Raw genomic sequence first — 13,131 nt, 5'->3', positions numbered from 1 at the left:
CATATTTAGTTCTGATGATATGTGAGATACATATTTAAGTCTTTGCGAATTTCTAGACTGAGACCAAATGTTTTATATTTATGAATGCATAGTAGTTGCATGATTGATGTTCAGAGCATGTCCATGGCCTTGTCTTCTCAAGGTTCAGAGGTCTCAGTTCGTTCTTGTTCCAGAATTCAGAAGGGCCACGCCCAGTTTTGTTTAATGCTCACGACATCCTGAAGTATCATGATTTTACTAATTGTTCTTGTTCCATAATTCAGAGAAGGGCCACGCCCAGTTTTGTTTAATGCTCATGACATCCTGAAGTATCATGATTCTACCAACTCTTGCACCCACGAAGACGCCTTTGTTTATTCCATAAGGGTCTCAACACTTGCATTCACGGAGACACCTTTGTCTATTCCAGAAGGGTCTCAACACTTGCACACACAAAGACGCCTTTGTCTATTCCATAAGGGTCTCAACTCTTGCACACATGCACGAAGACGCCCGTAATCAGGTGATTCAAGGTGGGGTCATCATCAGGACAAATATAGTCAAATTGGTAACACCTAAATTCCAGTATAAGTAGTCATTCAGGCGATCAGAGAAAAACTTCCTGAAGATATGGAATAGTCCCAAAGTCTGAGGATCTATGCTTGTCTGTGGTTGTTGTGGAGCTCCAATGATCTCTAATATCAAGTGCTCAGGAAATTTAGCATGTGGATGAGTGTGGGGTTGTACAGAGACTTCCAGGGGCTGCAAATAGCCAAGGAGCGCCGAGGATTCAGGGGCTCAGTTGATTTGTAGGTACAAGCTGCTGCCGAAGCAATCAGCATGCGGTCAATGCCTCCCTTGATTTATCGTGGACATTTCCCAGGAGTTTCTCTAACCCGGGTTCATGTGATTACCGGCCTATTGATGACCGCATGCGGATTGCTTTGGCAGCAGCTTGTACTTACAAACCAACTGAGCCCCTGAATGAGTTCTAGCCATGGTATATACGAGTGGCTGCTGTTAAGCATGGTTGAAGTTAGTGGTGTGGAGTACAGTGGCATAGGAGCAGTGGCGTAGAGCCCAGTGGTGCAGAGTACAGTGCAGTTAAGAGTGCATTGGCATGGAGTGCGTTGGGCAGAGTAGAGTGGCAGAGGGTGCAGTAGCATTGAGTGCAGAGTAGGCTTGCATGGCATAGAGTGCAGTGGCATAGAGGAATGTATGTCACAACAACACATGCTGGAACCACGCATGCCTAAACAATGCGGTCGGAACAACGACTGCGTTGTTACCACTAATGCCTTTACCACGAATGCCTTAACGTTTTTTCGTTGTAAAGGCATTCCTGGTAAAGGCATTAGTGAACGGCATTCATGGTTCCTGCATGCGGCCCTCCCACCCCCACCCCTAAACATTACCCGACCCCACCACCCCTTAAACCTAAAACCACCCCAACCCCCCACCCCTGCCCCTTAAACCTAAAACCCACCACCCCTTAAACCACCCCAACCCCCACCCCTTAAACCTAAAACCCCCGCCCCTTAAACCTAAAACCGCCCCAACCCGCCCTGCCCCTTAAACCTAAACCCCCCCCAACCCGCCCTGCCCCTTAAACCTAAACCCCCCCCCCCACCCTCACCCCTAAAACCTAAACCCCCCCCACCCTCACCCCTAAAACCTAAAACCACCCCAACCCCCACCCCTAAAACCTAAACTACCTCAACCCCCCACCTTCGCCCCTAGAACCTAAACTACCCCAACCCCCACCCCAAAAAGTAAAAATACCCCAGACCCCCCACCCCACCCCACCCCTAAAACTCAAAATACCCCCACCCCAAAAACTAAAAATATCCGACTCCCCCGCCCCTAAACCTAAATCACCCCGACCCGCCACCCCCTAAAACTAAAAATACCCCGACCCCCCCCCCGCCCCTAAAACAGCCCCAGTCCCACCCCACTTACCTGATCACATCGTCCTCCTCAGCCAACTCACTTCTTCTGTTCCTTAACCACGCATGTGCGTGGTTAAGGCACTGAACAAGGAAGTTGTGGTTAACGGAAGCGGTGTTCCGCTTTCGTTGTCCACAACTTCGTTGTTCATGAGTCATGGTTAAGGCTGCTTCCCGGCATAGAGTGGTGCAGAGTGGAGAAGTGTAGAGTGGTGCAGTGCAAAGTAGAGTATAATGGTGTAGAGTGCAGTGGCATGGAGTGGCGCTGGGCAGAGTAGAGTGGCATAGATTGCAGTGGAGTAAAGTGGCATACAATAGAGTGCAGTAGTGTACAGTAGCATAGAGTGAAGAGTAGACCTGCATGGCGGAGTGCGCAGTGGTGTGGAGTAATGTAGAGTGGTGCAGAGTAGAGTATAGTGTTGCACAGTTCAGTGGCGCAGAGTGCAGTGGCATAAAGTAGATTGTTTCACAGTAGAGTGAAGTGGCTTAGAGTGGTGAGATGCAGGGTAGAGTGGAGTTGCGTAGAGTGACAGAGTGTGATGGCATAAAGTGGTGTAGAGTGCCGTGGCATAGAGTGCAGAGATGGAGAGTAGATTAAAATGATGTACATATGTTTAAGAAACACTAAATACATTTTAACATTTTGTTTGTGCAATTTAAATCCCAAGTATTTTGAAGATTCTATATGTACTTGACACTTAGGGATAACTCAAATCAAATTGGCTTTTGCTCTATTTCAAAACCATTTAAAGACATGGACAAATCGGTCAATTGCCTCGCACAACCTTGCAAGGGGTCTGGCTCCTGCTTACTTTTCACAAGCACGAACAGCAGACCATTGCACAAGAAGAGTTTGCCGAGGTGGATGGGTGTTGCTTGTTCTACCACTTGATAGTGCCTCTTCTGTGTCTCTCCTGCGTGCAGAGACAACTGCCCAGGTACCCAATTCCTTCCGATAGTCTTGGTGGACCCATCTTGTCTGATTTAAGGAATTGTCCCACATTGTTCTTCTCTTCCTTATTAATCCTGTTCTTAGCAACAACCCTTTGAATCACTTGTGTGGACCTCCCATTTGATCTCAATTTCATCTTCCTCTTATTATCTTTGATTGGTAGTCTGGGCTCCCCTTTCTGAGATAAATGTAGAGTCCCAGACATACACTCTAGTGCTGTGAGACTGCAGGCAAGTTGTGGGTACCTCACATCCTGACATTAGGTGTGAGACAGTCGCTCACACCATCTGCCTTGCCTCATTATTATTTTTTTAGGTTTAAAGTCCACGGGCGGTTGGGGTGAGCCAGATGATTTTGTTCCATCTGTTTAAACTAGCATAAGGTTAGTTACCTTAATGTTTCCCAAACTGTTTGCCAGGAGTTTTAAACTGTACAGAAACGTAATCAAAAGGTTGCTGTTACTTTCTCTTCAAGAAAGAGTGGGTAGATTTGGGTACGGGCGCACAGTGCTGAAGGGCATTAATTTACTACTAAACAAGGATGTACGGTGAGACCTGAATGTAGCATACCAGGAGGCAATCACAAAAAGACCACAGTGAATAAATAGTGCTGGTGTTAAAAAAAAAAAAAAAAAAAAAAAAAGAGTCAATAAATGCAATGACAACAGTGAGGCGTGGCCTCTCTTGGGTGTGTCTGTAAAACTGACGTTTGAGCTTGAATTTTTGTCCTGAATTTTGACCCTTTGTCCTGAATTTTGACCCTTTGTCCTAAAAAAAATTACAGTCCTGTCCAGAATTTACCTCAATGCCAGGTGGTCACCCTAAGTTGAGCATGTACTAAGAACAGTGAGTGAATGCCTGGTTAAGACAGTTGTACAAGTTAACAGAATTTTAGCAATTAGATAGGTCGCGATTTACTTGGGGCAATGCCCCTTCTACACGACAGATCTTTAAAATAATCAAGAAACCGAGAAGAATACAAAGTACACACTGAATGAGCGAACGGCCAACACTGCATCTCGGACCTCACAAGACGTTCTATAACGCTTTACACGAGGGCAGAGTTTAAATAAACACCAACACAACTTGGATACTGGCCGAACCTCCCCCCCCCCGCAAACTGACAGTACACATTCAACTCGGACTTCGCACAACCTATGAGATGAGAAGGGTCGTGTTAATAATTAATCGTACAAACAGAAAACTGATACAGCTGGAAACGAAGCATTTACCCCGTAAAGAGATCGTTATTCAAATGTGTGTTTGGGGGTGGTGGTGGGGGAGGCTTCAGCAGCAGGGTAGACAGAAGCAAGCTGACACCTCAGCATGGGATGACACGGAAAAGTAAGACAACACATTTGATCTGTGACGTTGCGAGGGTCCTGTTTGAGACTCCCTAAGCCCCCTCACTAGTCGGCATCATGCGATGGCATTGTGAAGATTAATACCAAGTGAACATTTCGCACATACACACCTGGACACGGCCATGGCAGCTCCTAACGCCCCGCTACCCACCGCTAGCGGGTATACAGCCTCAGCTGCCTACAGGGCCCGCACAGGGCGGAAGCCTCTGTAGCTTTGCACTCAACAGGACCGACCGCTTCAATTCATGAGTTCGGACGTGACCTACAGCTACTGCGTCTCCAGTGCTGTCTGCAGAGTAGGTGTAAGTACTCTGGACAGTGCAGACACCCCACAGATCCGCGCCCAGAAATTAAACAACAGATATTACAATCACCCCCCAACATCCAAAAGCCTGGCTTTATAGGGACAGCCATCTTGTATTTATTCCTTCCACCATGGAAGCAGGCTTCTGATTGGTTACTTGGCCGATAGGTGACCAATCCGGACTGGTGATGCACGAGGCTGTAGACACTTGCTTATGAAGGATTCCGGGAGTGTGGCTTGTTGAGTTTGGGGGGGAGTAGAGGGCCCTGGTCGCGCGTGGCGGCATCATATTACCAGTGTTGTCTTACGTACAGATTTGGAAATGCCGCAAAGACTGGAATGCTAACCGATATCGGAACGTATAAAGAAGGCGGCCATTGTGAATGAGGCTGTAGACAGCTAACACGTTATGACTTAGTGCAGGTGTGAATAAATATGTACAGACTGGCAACCCCGAGTGTTGGGGAGGGAGGGGCGCGAAGGGAGTGGTGGACGTGCTTGCTGTGATGTTGCCGAGCCGAGAGGGAGTACACAGGGCTTCTCGGGATCGCATTTACAATTTAAGGTACTATGAAAATGGCCTTCAGCGCTTCACCGTCCCTTTTATTTAACCCCTCGGGCGAGCACGTCCTCTGGGTTAGGGGCAGGTCACACAGGTTACAGCTGGGTGATCTGCCACACTCCTTCCCTTGTTGGTCAGTAGTCTCATTTCCTCAACAGGTCTTTGCACTAGGGTAACAAGACGTCCCAGATTTCCCCGGACAGTCCCGGTTTTTGGGACAAAGGTCAGATTATTAAATAAATGTCCCGGTTTTTGGGACAAAAGTCAGATCATCTAGGGAAGGATAAGATAAAGACGCCTATAACGTATGAAATAAAGTAATTTATCTGTAACTGTCAAGACTGCTAGGGAATTATCTGGATTAGAGCTCAAGACCCATGCAGCCATGCTGGGCATCCCTGAACTGGTGTGTGTCAAGACAAGGGCACATTGCAGGGCTCAGGGTGAAAAAGAAGTGAGGGAGTCTGGAATAATGGCCCAACCTTCCAAGAGGAAAGGAAAGAAGACTGGGGAACCAGCTTCTGCACAACAGAAGAAACAGAACCTCTCTTCTCAGGAAGATGTTCTATCCTCTGAGGGAACTGAGTCCATGGATCTGAAGCCTTATATGGGTGAGCTCTTGGGCCCAGGGGATCCCTCGAGGGAACAGCTGTACAAGTGACAAAAGAGTTGTCCCACTCTTGATGGCCTAAGACAGCAAGCAGCTGAGCAAGAAAAAGACAGTTGAACCCACAGTGTCTATTGGGAAGATGGACTCCTTTACACTGAGACAAGAGATCCAAAACCTGGTGCCACTAGGAGAGTGGTAGTGCCTCAGGAGTTTAGGGCGTTCATTCTGACCTTAGCCCATGACATTCCCCTCGACCAAGGGGAATGTCATGGGCTAACCAAGACAAACCAAGATTTGGGAGAGATTAGTCAACCATTTCTACTGGCCCAATATGTCCCAGAAGGTTAAGGAGTTGTACACCTCCTGTGTCACCTGTCAAGCCAGTGGTAAGACAGGTGGCTATCCAAAGGCCCCCCTCATTCCACTTCCAGTGGTGGGGGTCCCCTTTGAGAGAGTGGGAGTGGACATAGTGGGTCCACTTGAACCTCCCACAGCATCAGGGAACCAATATATTCTGGTAGTAGTGGATCATGCTACCAGGTACCCTGGATCAATTTCTCTTAGGTCCACTACTGCCCTTGCAGTAGCTAAATCACTCATTGGTATTTTCACCAGAGTGGGATTTCCTAAGGAGGTGGTTTCTGACAGTGGTACCAACTTCATGTCAGCTTACCTAAAACACATGTGTAATGAGTGTGGGGTGACTTAAAAGTTCACCACACCATACCATCCACAAACCAATGGTCTTGTAGAAAGATTTAACAAGACATTAAAGGGCATGATCATGGGGCTCTCTGAAAAACTCAAAAGGATATGAGATGTCCTCTTGCCATGCCTGCTTTTCACCTACAGAGAGGTGCCACAGAAGGGAGTAGGGTTTTCCCCCTTTGAGCTTTTATTAGACCATCCTGTAAAGGGACCACTGACATTTGTAAAAGAAGGCTGGCAGAGACCTCTCCATGAGACTAAACAAGATGTAGTAGACTATGTACTAGGCCTCCGCTCTAGGATGACAGAGTACATGGAAAAGGCAAGCAAAACCCTTGAGGCCAGCCAACAACTCCAGAAGTTGTGGTATGACCAAAAGGCTGCTATGGCTGAGTTTCAACCAGGGCAGAAAGTCTGGGTTCTGGGGCCTGTGACTCCCAGGGCACTTCAAGACAGATGGAGTGGCCCTTACCCAGTGCTAGAAAAGAAGAGTCATCTTTAATAGCCCTCTTCATAGCAAGGATTCAGGTAGACTAACCTTAAGTTTTCTGGATTTTAAACCACTACCGAGCGCTGAGGAATGGATTGATACCATTCAACCTAGACGAGCAAAAGCTTTATTTATGAAGTATCGATATGGGATTCTCCAGGTCAAGGCTTTTACCTTCAAATGGGGTCTCCTGAATGGGAGTAATCATGAGGCGACCTGCGAGCTATGTAATATGGAGACTCCAGAAACGACGGATCATGTCCTTTTAAATTGCATTGCCTACGATAAACTAAGGAAGAAATGGATCCGACCCATCTGCAGGAACGTTGGAATCAGGAACTACAATGAAGCTGCCAGATTTTTTAGATCCAGCTCGATACCATATGTTGTTTTTGGTCTAAGCCGGTTCTTAATAGCAATTTCATTCATCAGAGACAAGGCGGGCCTGAGGTTGTAGGCGCTCTAATTCAGGCAAAACTCCCAAAGTCAACCTATGGGTCCTGAAATCGATAACTGGGAGTCACCCTCTGCAATTCAATGGCCTTGGGACCTATAATCGGCCAAGGATATATCTAGCTCAGGGGACACTGTCTATGCCCGGGAGGACCGTAGCTACTGGGAGGTTGATTAAGTTACCTAGAATGGTCATTGTCACCTATGAAACTTGTTCCTGGATTCTGATATTTATTTATCTTTTATCCCAAAAAATCTCCTCCTAGTTAGGCAAACAAGTGCCTGATGGCACGGGAGGTAAATTTTATGGGTTTTACAAATGAAATACTGTAATCGATTTTTACCTACTGTTTTTAAGATCAATATCAGATAACTTGTTTCTAGTAGATAAGTGAATATTTGCTGCTGCTAGAACAATGTGCCTTTTTGCATCACTCGATCGTATATGACCTCTAAGCAATATAGGCACGTAAGAAAGAAAGGAATCGTTGGGCCCTAGGGATTGTTAATCACTTTCTAAAAATTAGTCAAATAACCCCTCACGTGATGATGGTATCTATATTGCTAAGATTGTAGAGGCAACTTGAACCTACTGGAGGCAAATAGTCATTCAAAAGCATATATCCTACTTTCATAATGGTTACTTTTTGAGCTAGTCTATAGTTAATGATACTACTAGCAAGATAGCAATTTTAACTGTTTTTGTATTAAGGCTTATACTTTAGGGGTATTTTATAAAATTTTATAATATTTATATGGCGATCTGCATGATGATGTGTACTGTATATTTTATAGTGTTTTAGTGATTAATTGTTGATTTTTTAATAACATTTATACCCATAACTCGCCTATTTGTATTGTATGGCCCTGAGGGAGCTTTGGTCTCGATCAGTTTTTAGTGTTTCTTTGTCTTTTTTCTTTTAAAAAAGTGTCTTTGTTTCTTCTAGAAATGTAAGAATTTTGTCAGTATGCTTTTATGGTATTGTTTTACCGAAATAAAGCTGTAAAAGTAAAAAAAAAAAAAAAAAAAAAAAGTATACTTTTGAATGTGAATCAGAGACTGGAAGGATAATATCCTGTGGATTTCAGATTGTTGTATATAAATTAGATTCTGAATAAATTTTGGACTCATCAAAAGAAGAGTCAGGCCACTTACCTGGTGGACCTGGGCACTAGCAGGACCCCCAAGAGGGTAATCCATGTTAACCGCCTTAAACTCTGTCATGACAGGGCAGATGTAAATATGTTAATGGTTACAGATGAGGACCAGGAAGCAGAGAGTGATCCTCTCCCTGATCTCCTCTCCACTGACCCTACAGATGACTCAGTAGATGGGGTTGTCTACTCAGACACCCTCTCTTGCCAACAGCAAGCTGTCTGCAGGAATGTCCTCCAGCAGTTTGCTGAGCTCTTTTCCTTGACCCCGGGTCAGATACACCTGTGTACCTATGATGTGGACACAGGAGACAGTATGCCTGTCAAAAATAAAATATTCAGAAAGTCTGACCAAGTCAAAGAAAGCATCAAAGGGGAAGTCCACAAGATGCTGGAGTTGGGAGTGATAGTCCCTGAGCTAGCCCAGTGGTCTTGGTCCCAAACCTCACACCAAAGATGGAAAGAGAGAGATGAGGTTTTGTGTGGATTACAGAGGGCTCAACTCTGTCACCAAGACAGATGCTCACCCCATTCCAAGGGCAGATGAGCTCATTGACAAATTATGTGCAGCCAAATTCTTGAGTACCTTTGACTTGACAGCAGGATACTGGCAAATCAAAATGGCACCTGGAGCAAAAGAAAAGACAGCATTCTGTACACCTGATGGGCATTATCAGTTTACTGTTATGCCCTTTGGCTTAAAGAATGCCCCTGCCACCTTCCAAAGGTTGGTGAATCAAGTCCTTGCTGGCTTGGAGTCCTTTAGTACAGCATATCTAGATGATATTGCTGTCTTTAGCTCCATTTTGCAGGATCACCTTGTCCACCTGAAGAAGGTTTTGCAGGCCCTGCAAGCAGCAGGCCTCTCTATCAAGGCATCTAAATGTCAGACAGGGCAGGGTACTGTGGTTTACTTGGGACACCTTGTAGGTGGAGGCCAAGTTCAGCCACTACAACCCAAGTTCCAGACTATTCTGGACTGAGATGCTCCAAAAACGCAAACTAAAGTCAGGGCATTTCTTGGCTTGACTGGGTAATATAGGAGGTTTGTGAAGGGATATCAATCCATAGTGACACCCCTCACAGAACGTACCTCCATGAAAATGCCCAGAAAAGTTAACTGGACCTTGGACTGTCAAAAGGCCTTTGACACCCTTAAAGAAGCTATGTGTTCAGCACCAGTTTTGAAAGCTACAGATTATTCAAAGCAGTTCATTGTGCAGACTGATGCCTCTGAGCATGGGATAGGAACAGTCCTGTCCCAAACCAATGATGATGGCCTTGACCAGCCTGTTGCTTTTATTAGCAGGAGGTTACTCCCAAGGGAGCAGCATTGGAGTGCCATTGAGAGGGAGGCCTTTGCTGTGGTTTGGTTCCCTGAAGAAGTTGAGACCATACCTTTTTGGTACTCACTTCACAGTTCAAACTGCTGGCTAGGAGATTGGTACGTAGCAGATCCTGAACCTGACGGAGATTTCGGACAACTGAGGCAACTGTGGGAACAGAGGAATCCTTATTAGTGACGGTAGGAAAAGCAGTAGGGTGGAAACCAAAAGTACAAAATAAAGGTGTGGACTTTGTTGAACTATGGACTGCATTATTATAGGAAAATTCAGCCAATGGTAGGAATGAAGACCAATTACTTTGAGTTGCATTACAAAAGCAGCATAGATACTGTTGTAATCCTAGATTTAGGCGTTCTGTTTGACCATTGGTCTGAGGATGGAACCCCAATGATAGAGCTACCTCAATATGCAAAAACATACAAAATGTTCTCCAAAAACGGGACACATTTTGAGGAACGCAGTCGGAAATTATTACTTGAGGGAGGCCATGCAATCGAAGAAAAATCTGACTCATCTCCTTAGCGGTGGGTAATTTCTTTAGGGCTGAAAAATTTGCCATTTTAGTAAAAGAGTCAACTGTTACTATTATGGCCTGATAATCCGCAGAGGATGGCATAGAACAAATAAAATCTGTGGTTAAAGTATGCCATGGAATAGATGGCACAGGCAACGGCATCAATAAACCTGCTGGCTTAGTCTGAGGTGTCTTTGTTTAAGCACATATTGGGCAAGATCTTATATATGTTTTAGCGTCAGATTTTAATGTGGGCCACCAAAAGGAGCGGAGGAGCAGTTCCTGTGTGTTCTTAATTCCACGATGTCCAGCAATAGGGGAGTCATGACACATTTGCAAAGCTTCAGTTTGCACTTTCTTGGTAGGCAAAAATAAGGTGTTTTTATGATAATAATATTATTGATGCTTCTGCAAGTGGGAATTTAAAGTGTTCCAGTCTTCCATGGATAAATTCTGATACTCTGTCTTCACAGGGTCGAGAAAGGATCGAATGACTCCCACTATTTGACATGGCTCTATGATGTGTGGGAAAGTAGTAATTGTGCTCTCTAGATATCGGCGAGACATAACATCTTCTAGAACATTTTGGGATCCAGGTATGTATGTCACTACAAAATCGTATTGACTAAAAAAGAATGCCCATCTGGCTTGCCGACTATTCCGGCATTGAAAAATGCGGAGGCATTGTACATTGTGATGATCTGTTCTAACTTCGAAAGCTTCTTGTGAACCCATTAGAAAATGTCTCCATTCTTTTCAGGCAGTCTTTAATGCTAGTAATTCCCTCTCTAACACCCAATAGTTTCGTTCTGCATCTGACAACACATGGGAAAGATAAAAGATAGGATGTTCGAAGCCATCATCGTCTTGTCTTTGTAACAACACAGCTCCAATAGCTCTGTCTGATGCATCTGTGACCACAATAGATTTCATAGTAGTGTCAGGATGACGTAATATGGGAACATGTGTGAAGGCACATTTTAGACCCTGAAAGGCTTTTTCTGCTTCTTCTGTCCAGATGAAGCCTTTCTTTAAGCTTTCTTTTTTAATGGTCTGGGTTATCTGTTTCTGTTGCTGGGCAAAGTCCTTTATACATTTTCTTTAGAAATTAGATAACCCTAGAAAGCACTGTGTCTCCTTAACAGAAGTAGGAGAAGGCCAATCTAGTATGGCTTGTACCTTTTCTGGGTCCATGGCGATGCCAGCTTGGTTGATACGGAAACCATGATATTGGACCTCGGTCTTGTTAAATTCACACTTTTCAGGCTTACAGTATAGATTGTTTTGTTGAAGTGTTTCTAATATCTGAAGAACATGGTGAGTATGGTGTTCAGGAAAACGAGAGTAAACCAGAATATCATCTAGATAGATTACAACACTTTGATTCAAAAGATCTGAAAATAACTGAATCTATAAATCTTTGGAATATGGAAGGTGCATTAGTCAGACCAAAAGGCATTACGCAGTATTCAAAATGAACCAACGGAGTGAGAAAAGCGGTCTTCCATTCATCACCCTCCTTAATTCATAAAAGATTATAGGCACCCGCAGATCCAACTCAGTGAATATAGTGGCCCCTTGGACTGCTTCCAAGATATCCTTAATAAGAGGTAGGGGATACCTATCCTTGATGGGAATCTTGTTTAACTCTCGAAAGTCAATACAGGGGCGGAGATCTTCAGTCTTCTTTGGTACAAAGAAAAGAGGAGCCCCGGCAGGTGATGAAGAGGGACCAATCAATCCGTTTTGTATGTTTTCTTCTATGCATTCCTTAAGTACTCTTCTTTCCTGCTCTGAAAAGGAATACATTCTTCCCAATGGAACTACTTCCCCATGTATCAAAGGAATAGCACAGTCATAATCTCGCTGAGGAGGCAAAATGGGGTTTCTGGAACACATCAGAGTATTCTTGATAGCATCCTTGGACCATGTTAATGGTACTGCTTGTTTGATTAGAAGAAAAAATTGACTCTTTCGGAGACCAATAAGAATCTGTTGAATAACACCGTAATTGACAAAAGTGGGATGAAAGTGATATAGTCCGTGTATCCCAATTTATATATGGATTATGTTGTGTTAACCAAGGAATTTCCAGGATCATAGTATGGTTAGGGGAGGATATCAAGTCAAAGGCGACATGTTCCTTATGTCTTCCGAATTGCAGGCAAAGAGTAGGAGTAGTATCCACCACAGGTCCGGAGGTTAAATGAGAGCCATCTACTGTTTGAACATGTGCAGGAACTTCTTTAGGAACGCAAGGTCTTCGTTTTTCCTTAGCCCATCTTTCATCTAGGAACATCCCACTGGCTCAACGTTCCAATAACGCCAACAGTTGTTCTTCCTGATTTAGGCATTGTATAGTTACTGAAAATACAAAAAGAGCTGTGGTATAATCTCTGGAGGAGCAGAGAGAAGGTATCTCAATGCCTCCTATCCGCTTCCTTCTCACAGGGGATGGGAATTGATGTTTTCCGACGGTTTGGTGGGACGGATTGGACACATTCAAATTAGACGACCCACACTGCCACAATAAAGCCACAAGACTTTACGTCGTCTGTTTTCTCATTCTACCTCAGATAACGGTCCACTGGCAACATCTATTTGAATGTTTTTTTCTTCTGAGGAGGCTGGTTTCTCTGATTGGTTTTCTTCAGAATCACGTGCAGAAGAGCGCATTGCTATTGATTGAAACTGAAACCTGGATCTTTGATTCTCTAGTCTATGTTCTTGTAAGCGGTATTCATTATTA

At 44.5% G+C, this 13,131-nt stretch overlaps 1 protein-coding gene across 2 annotated transcripts in view; it reads right to left on the bottom strand.

Annotated features, from left to right (window-relative positions):
- The window catches only part of BTAF1 (B-TFIID TATA-box binding protein associated factor 1), a 927,996-nt gene extending 923,324 nt beyond the window's left edge, over positions 1-4,672 (bottom strand). Inside the window, exon 1 of one of the 2 annotated variants that reach the window (XM_069239796.1) lies at positions 4,351-4,672. In XM_069239796.1, coding sequence (XP_069095897.1) covers positions 4,351-4,364 — 14 coding nt within the window. In that variant the 5' untranslated portion in view covers positions 4,365-4,672. The remainder of the gene's footprint in view (positions 1-4,350) is intronic. The other variant, XM_069239795.1, reaches the window with a different exon arrangement.
- Positions 4,673-13,131: the final 8,459 nt, after the last annotated feature.

This window comes from Pleurodeles waltl, chromosome 6 (genome assembly GCF_031143425.1).
Source record: "Pleurodeles waltl isolate 20211129_DDA chromosome 6, aPleWal1.hap1.20221129, whole genome shotgun sequence".
In the NCBI taxonomy this organism is placed as follows: domain Eukaryota; kingdom Metazoa; phylum Chordata; class Amphibia; order Caudata; family Salamandridae; genus Pleurodeles; species Pleurodeles waltl.
This window is presented reverse-complemented; position numbering and strand designations above follow the sequence as displayed.